The 17548-nt window shown below is 40.9% G+C and overlaps 1 protein-coding gene across 4 annotated transcripts in view; it reads right to left on the reverse strand.

Moving 5' to 3' along the window:
- Window positions 1-17548, reverse strand: part of SOX5 (SRY-box transcription factor 5) — a 161320-nt gene that overhangs the window by 109824 nt on the left and 33948 nt on the right. For all 4 annotated transcript variants that reach the window (XM_072399925.1, XM_072399923.1, XM_072399926.1 and 1 more), the window contains one exon: window positions 12383-12593. In XM_072399925.1, the coding sequence (XP_072256026.1) occupies window positions 12383-12593 (211 nt within the window). The remainder of the gene's footprint in view (window positions 1-12382; window positions 12594-17548) is intronic.

A 17548-nucleotide genomic window follows, 5' to 3' on the forward strand; every position in this document is an offset into this window, starting at 1 on the left:
TGCGGGACACCTATATCAGGTGGGTTGAGGGAACGTTTACTGCACTTTGGGGAAGATTTACTCTCACTTCCATTTATGTCTTTGTAATTTGAAGTGGCAAGGATATCTCTATAAAAGACATCAAAAAAAGACAAATAGAGGTTCTAATGCAACCCTACTCCGCTTTCAGATAAAACTAATGGCTGATAGTTAGCTTTAATCATATTTCTTATTTAACTCTCTAAATGCAAGTCAAGCCAATGTAAGGCCTAGTACACACAGGTCAATTTTTACTCCAATTTGATTACCAGTATGATGAACATAATACAGATTGGTCAAACAGTCAAGTACCCACCACCTTATACAATGTGAAGGTCAGCATTTTGAATATTAGGGGTTGGCACATTTACTGAAAAAAGGAAACCTTGTTTGTTTATAGAGGATAGGTTACAAAATAAATACTTTTTGGTCACGAATACTAGCATACTAAGTAATAGGCAGCAATTCCAGGCATTCATTACCTCTCCTTTAGATCACAGTGCTCCCCCTGATAAGAAAGGCATTATGCAAAATCCAGGTACCTGGGCAGGTCTTGGTTATGTTCACAAACTACTGACATAGATCAGCCACTGATTAGCCTTGTAATGGACTACATATTTATTATTATTACTATTACACAGTATTTATATAGCACCAACATTTTATGCAAAGTCCATAGCCATGCCACTAGCTGTCCCCCAAAGGGGCTCACAATGTAATGTCCCTACCATAGTCATATGACAGTATAAAGGAAAGCCAATTAACCTAACTGTATGTTTTTAGAATGTGGGAGGAAACAGAGGTACCCAGAAGAAAGCCATGCAAACACAGAGAACCTGCAAACTCCACGCAGATAAGCATCCTGGCTGAGATTCGAACCTGGGACCCAGTGCTGCAAAGGACAGAGGGCTAACCGCTGAGCCACCATGCAAGTAGATGATCACTGGGAGTCTGCAGCAGAATCTTAACATCATCTTGACTTAGGAAAAGCTGCTAAATGGAGCTAGAGATGGGATTTTTAATGATAAAAGGTGGTGCTTTTCTGAAAAAAAATCTGAATATTGTGACATTGTCAGGAAACATTTGCATTGTTACTAACCAGTCCACTTTACTATAGTGAAGGTAAAATCACCTGACCTGTTGGTGTGTAAGGTAGAATGTAGCCCAAGGCAGTGGCCTTCATGCCCTAAGCCTGGTTTCAGCACTGAGCATTTGAGATTCGAAACCCATCAACCGCTTTCAGAACTGCAGACTTTAAGGTACATGGCCATATTAAGTTGGCTTTTTTCTGTTTTTGCAGGTAGCAGTAGGTGAGCGATTCATGTCACGACACATTAGTGCAAGTAATTCTGCAAGGAATTTCCATTGAAGGCGATGGGGGCGTTTCCTGTCATAGCATTTCTGAGATGCCGTATGAGGAGGTTCAGCTGCCAGGTGGACACATAAGCTTCGCTGCAAAACTCCGAAGGAACAAAACAAAAGAAGCTTGTCACCCTGTCACACAATGCGTATTGTCCAGGAATAGCGCACGGCAAACACAGCAGACAAAGCCGGTGACGAAAGACATATTTACTCATTCTGGTGCTTTCTTTCCATGCGATGTACACCCACTGTACACTGTGCATTGTGTTACAAAATAGCCAATAAAGATGGAGGGAAAAATCGCTGCAATGGGGACACGGAAAGAGAGAGAGAACTGGGCCAAACAGAAGGGCCGAACATCACCAATTGCCATTCCATAGAGCTAACACTCTAATTTCACTACTTTTATATAACACTCTAATATTATAATACCACTCTAATTTCACTACTATTATACTTTTATATTGATCTGACATATACCATAGTGTTGTACAGAACACCCCAGTCTGTGCCCCAGAGGAGCTCACACTTGTAATGTACCCACTGCAGTCATACTATAATGATTATACATTTGTATATCTCTGATAAAATAAAAGAATCAATGAAAGACTACAAAGGAGCACGACCCCACTACAGCTGACAGCAAAGGGTAGTCTGACCTGCACAGCACACACAAACAAATATTAGAGAAATCAGCAAAGGTTTCAGTATTATCATAATTTCTTTCTATATTGTGAGACTAGATTTGACTTTACAGGCCCTGTAATACAGAGAAGATTCTACAGTGGTGAGGACTGTAAGATTCAGAATGTACAGCACTTCCATAGCAGAAATGAACTTGTGTGACATTCTATTTACACTTGCTTAATTTTAGCTATTTTTTATCTCGTATCTGCAGCTCTGATAAACTCCTGAAGCTTTCACATACATATTGTTTGTGAATGTTTTACTAGTCTGCCACTAAAATGTGCTAAAACACATGTACTAAAAAATATAAAGACACATCAGCAAGAAATTATGCTTCATAGGTAAACTGAATGATATGAACAGAGATGTGAAGAAGAAAGGTGGACAATTGTAAAGAATGATTGAACGATGATAAATAAAGTGTGGCCACACCTGTACAATTATTTGCCATTCTTTTTAAAGGGTCAATGAGTTTTGCACCAAGAATGCCAATTCATTTTAAAAGGACCCAGAACACGAATACACAGGTAAAAAACGAATCTGCCTTACTTATGGGAGAAAGGTGAATCTGCTTTGTGCATCCAAACACTTTGGGGTACCTATGAAGATGAAAACAAAACACTGCATGTTGTAGAGTGAATGTTGCCCACTATAAAAGTCTCAGCAAAGCTTAGAGATCTGCAATGCATGGAGCATGGTGTACAACAAAAATGTTTGCACATGATAACTTTATGTGGCAACTTTTAATCTTTTCATTGGGTATTCCACATTTTACCTTATTTACTAAGCCAAGTGAAATTTAACTTTGCAAAGTGAAAACTAATCTGATCAGCCTCTACTTCTTTAGTAAGTAAATTTCAATGACATAAAACTATTGAGATGCTCAGAATAACTTTATGATCTTCTTCTAGCCGTTTGGTTGTGTTAGCAATGTCATGGTCAATTTCTGTTACTTCTCCGAGTCTGGTAGAACCATGACCAGTTAGGTTGGCATTGCAATGTAAGGTGATATAATCAGACCTCTTCGTCATTTTGAAGATGACCACAAAATACATTTTCATGTATCCAGAAGATAAAAATGCTGTGGACATGTGATACCAAAGTGAGAAAAATAAGTTTACAGAAAGTAAAAGAGGGGGCATATCTTGATCACTGGTTCTCTCCTGCACACTGATCAGCTCAGGAAAATTAGGCAGTTCATGAACCAGGGGGACAGAGAATCTGTACTGAACATGTTTGTTATTTTCTTAAAAAAGTATTATTTTTTATTTTTTCAAGATTTGAAAACTGGCACAAGGTTTATGGCACATAAGAAGTGGATTTAATACTCAACCTAAAGAGGACGGGTTCAGGATGGGCTGTGTGTAAAGAATGGGCATCTCTCCTCACCTACAGGGTATCCAGAAACTGATGCTGAAAGATCCAGTATTAATATTTCAGCGCAGAGTCGTGCTCAGTTCCTGATGAAGTTCATCCACACAAAGGATTTCCTGCACATTCAGGAAGTTGAACTACTTCCCCCCCATTGCCTTCTGCTCTCACTAGAGCAGTTTACAGATGATTAGTAAAGAGCAAAGTCCATTTTGCACTAGCTCATTTAAGCCAACTCTGGTTCCCATATTCTGGATATTCTTTGCCACATGCCCAACTTACATAAACAGACCCCTTAAAAATGGCGTAGGGCACACCAGGGTCCTGGCACTGGGACGCAGGTGGCACAAGAATCTTTCGAGTGAGCTCTTAAGCTATACTAGTGTCGGTCGTGCCTACTTCGCCGACAACAACGATTAAATCAAGGCAAAAGCCCACTACAAGCCAACCAAGCTGGTCTACTTAATTAGAAGAAAATGCTCTCTCTGCACTTGGCTTTGTTAATCACACAGCCGCAGGCACTGATTAATTTTAATATGTGCGGTCATGGCGATTGCCCCATGGGTACCACAACAGCCCTTCTCCAACCCTCCACATCCCATCCACTGATCCGTTGTGTGTATATACAAGATTGGAGTGTTAGGATTCACCGAGGTGCCCGAGCCTTTCAAAAGGCGGTGAGAGGCCTCAGTAGCAGGTGGCGGCCTCTTGATTCGGAAGACCTCCGCTGTACCTTGGTTTGTCTAGAGCACGAAGAGCTGGCGATCGCCATCCCCTCCACATGAGCATCGCTAGGCTGCACCATTGTCAGCGGAACACTTCATTTTACTGATCCAGATTTCAACAGTTTCTGGCATCTTTGGTAACTTTTAAAAATAACTACAATATTACCGCAGATGTAAAATCGGCTGCCCAGAAATAGTTTCCATATATTTAACTCAATTCCCCTCCCCTCCGTTACCATTCAATACCCATTTTGTTTATGTTATCTTCTACAAAGTGTTCGGTTTTCATGCTTTTCCTACGGTACTATTCCATTTCATTTTTGCTTTAAGTCTTTTTTGTGATGATTTCATATTTATTAGTTTGGTTAAGAAGCTGGGAGGATTGTACATAGGCTGACCAGCCCATAGACATGATAAGCCAAATAATGTCAGATCTAGAATCATGTATTGGCAGCCTTCAGCCTCTGCACACACCACCTGGTCATTCAATTCTGGAAGTAGAGCTGATCAACCAGGTGTGTCATCTCAATATATAAACCCGCACTCTCAGCTGATACAAGGCAATGTGTTCATTTCATTCTGTTAAGCCATTATGTGATGGTTGTGTCTTTCAGCTGTTATCCCATGTCTGTGGACATTTTATCTCCACTCCACTTCAGCAGGAAGTGCATTAAACAGACATATTCTCAGGAAGAACACAGACCGCAGGTAGGACAATGACACGAACCAACCATCTCCTAGACAAAACAAAGAATGCATTAAAACATAGGATTCTATTTAGGGCACCGTTATCTCCTGAAAGTCATCTGAGATTAAGAGAACATAACGCCGAAATAATAAATATTAATACCTCACCTGCGTTACCACAAAAAAAAAACAACTAATGCATCAGGGATATTAATTTAAAGTGAACAGATATTTGTGAATATTGTTGTGGGTGTGTAATAGTGTATGACTGTGGTGGGTCATTAGATTGTAAGCTTCTGTGGTGTACAGACCAACTTGAACGGCTCAGTGTTCTCGGCACAGCAAGGCAGAATATGCCAGAACTATATAAATGTAGTTCTGTGATTGTGGTAGGGAAATGTAAACATTGTAAGCTCCTCTGGTGCACCTATAAAAAAGGCTCTGCCTTTGTAATGGTGAGTACATCAGGGTGTAAGAATCTTTGGTGCAGAGACACTGATGTGAGAAATCATTATCAAATACAAGAGCCTCTAAATCCCCCATAAGTCAGCTCTGAGCTCTGAATTGCAAACAAAAAAAAAAAGTTACAACGGTGAATCACTTCATTAAATAACTCTATTTTGTCCTCTCTCCCCGTTTAATGCTTCAATAAATCTGAGAGGTTTTAACCATTCGCAGACCGCCCAGCAGACAATAGAAGCCAACTTGGCCTTTCCAGAGGGCCTCCCTTGTTAAGTGCGATTGTTTTGTGCTGTAGAAAATAAACGGCCTCAGGCGATGCATGCCCGAGGTCTGTCACAGAGTATACGACGTCTAACTATCCAGAGCATTAATTATGTTATCGGAGGACAGGCAATTTAATCATGCACAAGCATACTTCAGAACAGTTAAGGTTGCGCGGACGGGGCCCAGATCATTAAAACTTTGTATTCGCTGTTTTTGTCCTCGGGGGCTGATTACGGTAAAGTTGTGTAAAGATTTTCTAGAGGATTACACCGTAAACTACACTGAACATAATCACAATTATACAAATTACATGCTGGATGGAATCCACTGTCAGTGCAATTTATTTTACGCTTCACACAGTCAGGTACACGCAGCACTTAACCGTCTGCTGATCTCCAAGGGAGAAAAAGACAAGTTAGATGAATTTGGTTCCTATTACAGGGAAATTCTAATGGTATAAACTAAAGCAAGGTGACAGGTTCACATATTAGTGATAATGTGGGAGAGGAAATAGTTAAAGGGTCAGTCAACCTAGAAGTTATATTTTAATTACAGGTGGGGCCTATAGGACTAAATGTCTTATTGAATTTCTCCTTGCCATAATTCCTGGCTCTGTTACTGTAGAGGGTTCCAGCTTCTCCTTTTGCATTCTTCACCAAGAACATGCAGGATTTCTGATGATCAGAGCCATAAAGGGAAATGGATGATATGCAGCCAATATCAAGAAGCAAATTGTGTCTTGCTCCGGGCTGTACGGGGTATAAAGGAAGGCTACCGTTTATGGCACTTCTCCTATCAATAAATCCTATGATACAGCCAATGCAAGGATTGCCCTATTCCAGTTACACCACCACAATGATGGACTGAGAGGTGCCATAAAACTGATAGGATGAACAGACCACGATAACTGTATACAAAAAATCCAGCCATCATTTTTTGGCCATTGCGTGATGCAATAATCACTCTATCATAGGTTTCAACACCAGGACTTGGAGGCACCTTTTACAGGGTCAAGGAAGCAATGTGGCAGCACATATCAGGACTTAAAGTGTGCTTTTATGGTGTTGAATTTTGCTTTCAAATTCTGAGGTTACAAGTTTCCTATTTTCCAATTTTCCCACTAAAGGGGTACTGTCATGCAAATGGTGAAAAGGTCTCAGTTTTTCCTGTATTCCTAATTTGCTTGAACGGTGAAGCGTTATCTTTGAGGATAAACTGGTTGCTTTCTTATTTAGTTACATTCTCTCTCTTTTAGAACAGAAGTGTCAGGCTGTAAGACCTTATTCTTCTATCTTCTGCCTAAGCTCAATGCTGAAAACAGATATTAATAAAACTGTGAAAAGGTGCAGTTAGGACTACATGAAAAAGTTTAGAGTCTATCCAGAGCTGGGGAAGGATAGAAACCAATTGAAGGCATATGACAGTGTCTGTGTTGGCTTGACACTGATCTAATGTTTCTGCTTAATATGGAATAAAAGTAGGTTAATCCCAGGACCAACTACTGGGGAAGTTTGCCTGGTATAACAGGTTACGAGTGGAGATTCAGATGTTTACAATTTCCCCCAAAACTCAGCGATTTTGAGGATAAAATTAACCTACATATCAGTGACTAAAAAAAACAACCACCAACCAATTAACTCATAAACCTTAAACCAGTCAAGGCTTTTCATAGCAATTTACTGTGCCCCTTGTATAGAATGCATTAAACGATCGCCCTGGCCAATGACTTTAACGGTATTGATTATTGGAAGGGGAGTAAAATGGCTGACACTTGCTCCCTATGAGAGTAAAGTATGGTCCGTTAATGGAATTAACTGGTGGAACAGAGGAGGCCCTGCAAGCTGTAATCTCTATAGTGAGTTTATAGCAAACAACATGCCCGATTGAAGGGTGGCCATTGCAAATTGTGCATAGTTAAACTAGTAAATTTTAGAGGACAAATGGAAGGTTCAGATAGGGCAGGAAAGTCGGAAGATTGATATGACAGACAGTAACAAGTCCACCACCTTTACCATCCCAACAAATTATTGCTTTTCTGTCCAAAACTGCACCTTGTTTGTTCCAGGGTTCTCCATAGCTATAACCTATCTAATATGGACTGAGATGTTGGTTTAGAGATGACAAAATCATGTAAATCCTGGTGATGTGTTCATAAATGTCTTCACAGATCAGCCTGCAAAGTTACAATGTCTGAACACTGAAGAGATAGGACAGGGGAAATGTTGTCTCTTGCAGCAGATTGATGACATCGCAGCACTGATTTTGCTCAAAGATGGCTTTTTAGTCATAAAAGGTAGATCTGTCATTATACATATATTGTGATCTGTCCAAGATGTATTTATACAAACTTGTCACGTTACTTAAACAGTTTCCCAGAGCACAGCCCTTCTGAATACAGAAAGAATATGTTGGTAAGGCCCAATTCTACAATCCTAAAATCGAGGGTTTCCACTGAAAGACAAAAATATGGAAATGAGAGCGGAAGACAAGATGGGAGGTGTACAGAAAAGCAAGAGCAACTCTGGGATATTTACTGTGAAAAAAAAAAAAACACAGAGAAGAAACTATATACCAGCCGGAAGGCTTAATTGCAGAAATCAAGGCGTTTGTAGAGATGTAAATGAATACCTCGGTAAGAGTGGGACAGCGAGAGAGAAAAAACAGCAAAGGACCCTTTTTAAAGCCCAAGTACAAACCTGAGTCTGCGTCACCCACTGACCTCTTTTTTGTTCCCCTCATTATTTGCCATTCTTTCAATTTTTTCCCCTCACTTTTAACTTATGTTTCACGGGTTTGTATTGAGATGGGCAGGAAAAAAAAAACAGCATTTCCTCGACTTTGAAAGAGAAAGAAAAATATAAAAAGCCAAGCTATGAATATGGCTCTCTCATAATGAGCGAACAAAGGCTTAATGAAATTTTCACCGCAACCTGCTGTTCATTTTAATGGCCTCTCCAAGACAATGGAACAATAGGCAGAGGAGAAGAGAGTCTTGCATTGGACAGATTTTTTCTCTTCTTCTCACTCCCTCTTATTTTTCAAAGAGTCGCGCTGCTTTTGTTTGCGCATTTTCATAAAGGCGAGATAATGCGCTAGCTCGAGATTCATTTTAATGTCTCATGGCGACCTTTGCTAATGGGGTCTCCTGAATAGACGTAATCTCAGGCTCAAATCGGAGGCTTTACATGTCGCTTTTGTTGTCCATCTTTCTCGAACAGGAGCGACCTCGCCGCTTGCACCGTTCTCCGGTGTATATGCACACATGTTGGGGCCCAAGGTGCCTCCAAGTCACATTTAAAGGAAAAAATACTGACAATTGAATAAATAGACGTTTAATTGCTAAGAAAACATTGTTCAGATGTTTTTTTAAAGCTGGAAGGGCCTTACCTAAAAATAATTAATACATTGTCTTGCTTGTGATAACATAATAATCTCCACAATGAAATCCATCCATCTGTATCTAAACATAAATTAATATAAATGCAACACCTCATAGATATTATTCTATTGTTTATGGTAGCCTTCAACTTGGTTGCATAGTACCTAAAAGTTCCCTCAGATGGTGCTGGGGGGTTCCTTGAGCAAAGAGCAATATCTGCCCAACCAGTGATACCAATTATCTTCTTAGCTTTCTGCACTGGAAGCATTTTCCCACTGATGATCAATGTAAGGATTGTTTTTTTCTACCGACCACCAAATTAGGGAGCGTTCTTCCCATTGACTACTCATGTAAGGAGTCTTCTTCTACTGACCACCAATGTATGGGATATTCTTTTCACTGACTACTTATGTAGAGTTCGTCTTACTGACCACAAATGCAAGGAGCATTTTCCCCACTAACCACAAATAAATGGACATTCTTTTCACTGATCATTATTGTAGGGCGCAGTCTTCCCAGTGGCTAACAACGTATGGAACATTTTTTGAACTGACAGGCAACATGCAAAGTGCATATTTCCCTTTGACCAGTAGGGTAACAGAAACTTTCTCCCACCAACCACCAATCTCAGGGAGTCTCCATTAGCCAATGACCATGCTTGTAGAGGTGGATTTCACTTACCACTGATGTAGGGGAAAACTTCAGTGACCACCAACAATAAAAACGAACATCTCAATTGACTTCCTGTTCACACTAATGTGCCATGATTGTAGAGGTTCAGTCATTATAATAAGGGGATTCCCTCAGATCTAAAAGTTATTTCAGTGATTTATGGCATGCAATTTTGTTTTTTCAATCACTTCCCTTATCAAAGGTGACACAATGGTCAACAAGAACATTAGAGAGGTTGCATTGTGTGGCCTCCTCAGGATAGATGAGACAGCTGTAGGGCAGAAATGCATTGTGCAAAAGACAATCGGAATTTACAGCACCCCATTGAAAAACAGGTTACAGGTAAAGAATGACTACATTATGGATTTATCCCTCGGTATTTACAGTACACTAAGACAAACAAACATCTTCATATTCTGAACAATTGTGTGTGAAAAAACAGGACAGCGGCCTCAGATCACTCTCACCCCTCCGATGTCCTATGGCAAGTCCGTCCATGCATCCCGCACACCGGCCGCGTCTGCTCCCTGTGCAAACAAAATCTTAATCCCCCATCTTCTCTGCTTTTTGTTGTGGAGGACAATGCAGCGGGCCACAAACAACGCAAAGTGCCAAACTATTGCAACAGTGAGCTTTGTGTCATAACGAAAGTACACAAACGCATTGTAAACACTTCAATACGACCTCTAGCTCCCTACACAAAAGCTTTGAGCCTGTCACAGGGAGGATTAAAACACAGCAATGGCAGGAATTTTCAACCCACTGCGGCCTGTCAATCGACTTCAACACAAAATTGTAAGATTTCAACCACAAGTCTATCTGCAGATCTGCACTATGATTCACTGCAAGTTAAAATTTCTCTTATAGCTTAATTTCAGACAGATGTAAAATACACAAATCAATGTAGCTTTGTGTTTGCTTTTTCTTCATGATTTTTTTTTTTAACATGCATAGTTCAAGTGGCCAAATGTGTACTTACAAGCAGTGTAAGTACCTGTATTTAATCTGTAATCAGCCTCTTGCAATGCCAAAGAGCTCAGGCGGGAAAAAGAAAAAGCACCAAAAAGGTACCAGTTAGATATGCTGCAGGGCTCATGTCCTAGGTAACATGCTGGTAGAAGCAGAGTGCACAGTGCCTATTGCTTCCTATTCTTTCATGTCTAGCCAAAAAAACAAGCGTTTCTGAATTGTACTAGAAAACTTAGGTCTCCTGCCCAGGACTGTATAGACAGAAACACACATGCTTTGGAAGGTAAAATAGCTTCCATATTTGTATCTTGATTCTGTATTTAGTGTTTTGCCTGGAGTTTGGCAACAAAGGCGACCTGTCAAGATAGGAATATAGGAACTGACACTAAGGACAGAAATTGCCATTTAATTACTTAACCAACTGACATACACTAGAATGCAAAAAACTGAACTAAGGATGCAGCAATCATCTCAATTTGCAACTGACTCTTCTTGATATACATCTAAGGCTACGAACACACGTGCAATAATAGTTCATGCATTGTGCAATCGTTTGTTGACTGCACGATGCAAGGACAATCGATGGACATACAGCACCGTTTTGCTCTATGGAAAGCGGAGGGGGAGAACGCACGCACGCCGCTGCGCCCCCTCCCCTTGCTTGCATTATGATTGTTTGTCATCCATCGTCTTGGGATCCTTCAGTATGGTTGATTGGACGATGGACGATGATTGCTGTACACACTGAAGATTCTCGTTCAATATCAGCCCTGAGCCGATTATCGTACAAGAACCATTGTACGTGTGTACGTAACTTATTTTTAGTGCAATGTTTCACAAAGAAAAATGTTAACATACACACCAATTCTGAAACACCAAAGCTCCGCCCCTGAGGATTCATTTTGAAACGCCAACAAATCTCTGCCACTTAAGAGGCCCTCTACCAACACAAGTTTGAATTCTGCAGAACCCTGGACATGTACACCAATTATAGTCAGTCATGGAACAGTTGCATCTGGCCTATTTCCAGTCTATGATCTCATAAACATTTTACGATAGAAAGAAAAGCTAATAGAAAACAGAAATCAGAGCAATAAAATCTGCCAATGTTGTCTTCCTTCTGAAAATGCTATTTGCCTGGCTTTCAATAGATCCCAATACTTTGATCTGAAAAAAATATGCAGCCAGTAAAGTTGGTGATCTACATATTTGTAATCAGAGAATGAAAAAATATTGACACAGGAGGGTCAGTATGACACACAGGCAACCAGAATTTCCTCCAGGAGAGGTTAGCCTTTATGTTTTGTTTAGGAGTACATGTGGACAATATGCTCCTACTTTATAATACAATTGGGTAATCAAAGGTGCCACCAATCCCCGTATTATCCGGTTGATAACCAATCAAGTCTGCAGAATCAAGCCCTAAAATCAGTTATGGTTTACTGGCACAGCTAAGGTTCTCATCCAGCACTGCAGGGGGACACTCAGGACTTCTGCAGGTAATTCAGAGACATTTCCGCATGTAAATGGGTACCAGGAGGGGAACTCTGCCCCAGAACCATCACAACCTCTAGGAGTCTAGAAATATCCTCCTCCAGCGCTGGATGGGATGCTCAATTCTGGCAGATGGTAAATTATCTTCAAACATAATATTTTAGCTTCTTCACAATTATACTTGGTGGATGTGATAATAAGAAATACAATCCTTATACAAGATCACATTCAGTTACACAGACATGGCATATGACATATAGGTTGGCGGCACACCCCACTCCTCCTGTCTTACCTTCCGGCTCACTTTTAATCAGCTCCTCCATTTTCCTCTGTTTTAGGGTGTCCACCACGTCTGCTAAGCTACCTTTGCGCCTCTCGGGCGTTCCTAGCGCATTATTTGTCACACACTCGCCACTTTGCCTCCCACCTTCATCGGCCTTCAAGGGTGAGGTAGCAGATATGTGAGGGGCGAATGAAGAGATGACCTTATTGCCATCAATATCCTGCAAGACAAAGCAGAGAAAAACATTAGTCGGAGACATGCAAAGGGTTCTCCTAGCTCTGCAGCATCCCTTTATGTCACTCATTGAACGCACTAAGATAAAAACAAAAGCTGTCCGCATGTGTCAGAGATTCTCATATAAGAACTTATTGCTGCCACTTAGAAATCCAAAGAAAACAAATTTAAAGGTCATCTCTGCTAAAAGCCAGTCATATCTAGAAGTACCAGATTTTTTGTATGTGTGTTCTCTTCATTCCCCCAACCACTACGTTCAATTGCCAGGAGCAAAGGAGTCATGGTATAATAAAAGTATGCAACATCACCGGGACATTAGAGTGTAAGCTCCTCTGGTAAATATAAACAAGCTTTCTGTACATCACTGCAGAAGAGGTCAAAGCTATATAAATATATAACAATAAAAAGATATGACTATGTTATAGAGTGTAAGCTTCTCTAGTACAGAGACTGATGTGACTGGCTTGGTTGTTCTCTGTACAGCACTGCAGGATATGTCAGTGCTATATAAAGGACTGTTGAACACATTAAGTGGAATTATCAGAAAACTCCAAACACACGGCTCCCTATCAGATAACCCAAGGGCTCCTACATCTGCTGGATGAGCTAGGCGAACTGTGAGATGAATATGGTGGAAAGGTTCCAGATTCATCCACCACATATAAATGAAATGTATGATGAGGAATCAGCCAGCTGACGGTTCGCCATGTGTCCCCTCTATTGGGCTCCCGGTAAATGGCAGTGTTGTGATAGTGCTGTTTAGCCGTGTCTAATGAAAAGTGACAGCGGAAGGGGGAAGAGTAGAGAACAGCGCTGACAGCTCCCAGATTCAGGTATAAATCACCCACTTCAGAGATCTGTGAACGAGTGACGAGTGACATGGACTCTTACACGTGGAGAGTCATTTCAGCTACTGCGCTTATAACTACAGAAAGCAAACTGCCCCAGATATCCAGCCAGCGAGAGCCACTGCTGGAAACTTGAGAGGAATCAGAGCTTGAAAACTCCATTCACCAAGATACAAAGCTCCCCTTCAGTCTGTTGTGAAATTTTTAAATTCAGTTGACAGAGCCTGCCGAGTGCCTCTAATTCTTATTCTGGCATTCATCTTCTGCAGATGCTGCTACTGCTAGCTAAATATTCACAGCTGCCACCTTCCCCACCTTCTTAACAGCCCTGTATCTGATCTTCTGAAAATGCAACCAGTGTGTTCCCTGGTTCAAGCCCCTCCCACTGTCTGCTACAGCCCCGCCCACACATACCTGAACTGAAAAGAAGGATGCAAAGCTGCTTTCTGAAAGTGAAGGATGAACATTTCAGATGACAGAGTCTAAAATGGCCACACAACATAACCCTCTTCAATATTAACAAAGGCATAATGCAAATCATTGTGATGGGGATATTAGGGTGTCAGCTACACTGATGCAAAGACCGTTCTTTGTACAACACTGTGGAGCATGTCAAAGCTATATAAATGAACAATAATAACATTTGACTGTTGAGTGAAAGGTGAGAAATGAAAGAGTAAAGCCATCTGGTGCTCAGTATTTTCTGTACAGAATTGTAGTTAGTTATATATAAATGTTACAATAATGGGTGACTCGGTGATGACATTGGAGTGTGAGCTTCTAGGGTTCAGAGTCTCATGGTGTTCTCTGTACAGCACTCCATATGTCAAAGATATATCATGTAGAATAATAGTGTGCAATTGTGGTAGTGACATTAGAGCATAAGCTCTTCGGGAGATTTATGTGACTTTAACTTTTGTATCAAAATGGCTATCTCCTTGAATAAATCGAAGCTCTACATACATCCGTTCCTGCTAAAAGAGCTGGCTAGGTTTATAAAAGCATGGCCTTGATGATTTGCTGTTGCACTTTAAGATCTGAATTTGTACGCGGGTGTTCACCTCCCATCTCCATTGCCTAATTTGTTAAATGTAAATCAGGAATTAGCAGGCAGGTATCACTCTCCTGCGGCACGCGAGCGCCATCCTCGGCATTTCACTCATTAAGCCGGGTAAGATCAAACAGAGAATGATAATTAAAAAGCTCCCATTGAGCACTTCAACTGCTCCGACCCGCGCAGAGACAAGACGAGGCGGGGGACCGACTTATAAGAGTCACACTTCGTCTTTCCTAATTAATTTCATAGATTTCCTCCTCGCCGTTCACTACAGGATCCGCTGCGAAGCGGCAGAGCCACTTGTTTGGCCGCGGTAAAAGATCAATAAGCGTGCAATGACAGTTCACTGCAATCCCACACCTGAAATAACACCAGCTACAGAAGAGAGAAGCAGATTATTTTATGTATCACTTTGTAAAGAGGATTTCCCACAATCCTTCTCCATCATGTTTTGTTCATTGATCTTTTTCCCTGAAATCTGTGCAGCTTGAAGTGTGCCTAACAAAAAATGTGGATAAAGGAATGAAGGGTTAAAAGGCAGACAAGCTTCTTTTTCTGCCATCTGTGTCCTGCTGGGATGACTTCCCTTCACTTCCTGTCCTGCAGACACAACAGGAAGTAAGAGACAATCTAAGAAAGGGAAGAAGATCTTTTGGTCGTCACCAGACCAGAGGTCCCCATTAAAAGATTTCCCTACTATTCCTGTTCTCATAATTCCCAACAGTCACCAAGATAATGAAAGAACGTGAATCTCCCCAATGGGTGCAAAGACAACATAGAAAAATGACATCTATTCAAAACCTAAAAAATATATAAAAATTTCAAAAATGTGTTTTTCTGTAAACTTTAACATATTTTTCTAACCATTTTTGAGAGGCTAGGTGATGGTTTACACCCTTGTCAGGTGCTGTCCATGTCTTATTTGGGAGACTTTTCTTTCTGTTCCTGTCCTGCAAGCACAATAGGAAGTGAGAAAAAATCCTTCTAAGGTTGTTATAGGAGTTTGAGGTTTCCATCATATTTTCCTGCAGTGACAAAGATGTAAAGAATAAATAGTTTTTACCCCAGTGGGTGACAACACAAAACCTGATAGAGATTCTAACCCTATTCTACTTAAGGAGACCCTGTCACCAGCCGACAGGTCAGTACAATCAATTTTAACAAATATTTGAAGAGTTTTCTCTTCCATAAATGTTTTTGTATTTCCTAGCAATGCGCTTTAAATGTTACTTCTAGAGGAAAAGCTCAGTTTTCTAGCACTGCTTCTCCATCCCTGCACAGCATAGCCCTCTCCCACTTTTCTGGGTATCTCTAGGTATTGTCTGTGCTGCCCCAACTCCTCTGCCCCTCACCTCCCTCTATAACCTTTTATGCAGCTGTGGGGGGGAAGACTTAAGGTACTTAAGTACTACAGGAAACTACAACTTGAGTGACAACTTTGAGTCTTCTGGGGCTGCTGATATCACATATCCAAAAGCCAAGAGACTGATGCCGGGTTCTCGTATCTACCTGTAAAAGGTTTTACTATTTACCTGTAAAAGGTTTTACAGGTAAATAAGCTTAGGATAAAGAAATTGCACATATAATCTTAAGAAATATATTTGTTGAATCGCATAGTCTGGAAGTGTAGTCTCTGTAAAATCAAGCTATGATATCACCATCAATGTCATCTTTGTAAGAGGCAGATGGCACCTTGGCTTTGCATTGCTTTTAACTCTGTATGATTATAATACAACAAACAATCCCATTTGGCTTTATCTTTCAGCAAGGGCAATGCTCGATTCTCAGAATCTAAAGAACAGCAGCAGGTAAGAATCTGCAGTAAATATTGCTGGCCTAGAAAGTGCTTTTTTTAGTAAAACACAGTAAAGAAGAGCATACATAGGATAAAAATGTGGAGATCTGATGTCGATCCACAAACCCTACAAATTTCTGATGTTGTGCCAGATCCAGTGCCCCTTGCGATTGACACTTTGAAAAGTATAGAAGTCCCCTTGTAAGGACCGGGATGAGCAAAAAAAATAAAAAAAAAAGAATCAAAAGGCAGTCAAATTAATCATTTATTGTATCTTGTCGACTGTCTGTTGGAATCAGTTTTATCTAAAAGGACGAGCGTCGCTGATCATTCGGCCCTAGTGAATGCCCCGAGCGCGTGTAATCACCCACATACATATTAATTAACTGGCATGGGAAAAAAGGGAGATGAAAAAAAAACAGAGGAGAAAGAGAATAGAAAGAAGGAGATAGAGAGTCTTAAATACCACGGCCGCTCTAGGCTGCAATTTCGGCAGATGAAGAGGTCAGGAGTGTTTAGCAGTGCGCTGCCACGTTAATTTAGTATGACAAGATAAAACAGTAATCTCTGCTCCAAGACGCTGTAAGCCGCCTTCTACCCAGGGACATTCTCCACTCGATCAGCGCTGTATATCATTTTATACAACCGCCGTGACAAAGCCCCTGAGTTCTCTTATGTAAATCTCCCCGCGTCAGCCAGGCAAGCGCATGCGGTCCAACGGTAAGCTACCGGAATATTAGCATCTTACACACGCCGCCGGGACCAGTTGGCCCTCCCTGAGCGGAGGATGTTTAGTATTCGGATAATCCATTGATCTGCGCTCCGCGATCGGCTTGGAATTCTCAATCCGCCCTCACTGACAGCGCTGAAAAATAAACGGATGTTTCCTGAGATTTGGAGCGTGGGGGGTTCTGATCATTTTCAAAGGCTTTACGGGCTGTGTTCAAAGATTACGCTTAACCTCTTCGATGCAAAGAGCGTTACGACAATGGAAGTTGAACTGTAGCCTGATCGAAGGCAGATTAACATGTTAGTCAGCCTGGCTATAAGAAGGCAAAATTTACTAGATTTGTTTTTTTTAGTAAGGAGTGGAGAATCGCCAACAATAATTGAGAAGCTTTAGTTCATCGTAACAATGATGGAGAAGGGATAAAACAGATTCCAGTGACAGGTTTACCCCAAACTTTTTTTTTTTGTTTGGATAGAGTAGTGACTGTACCTATCAAGGTAAACTTGTAAGG

The sequence above is a fragment of the Pyxicephalus adspersus genome, chromosome 2 (genome assembly GCF_032062135.1).
Source record: "Pyxicephalus adspersus chromosome 2, UCB_Pads_2.0, whole genome shotgun sequence".
Classification (NCBI taxonomy): Eukaryota; Metazoa; Chordata; class Amphibia; order Anura; family Pyxicephalidae; genus Pyxicephalus; species Pyxicephalus adspersus.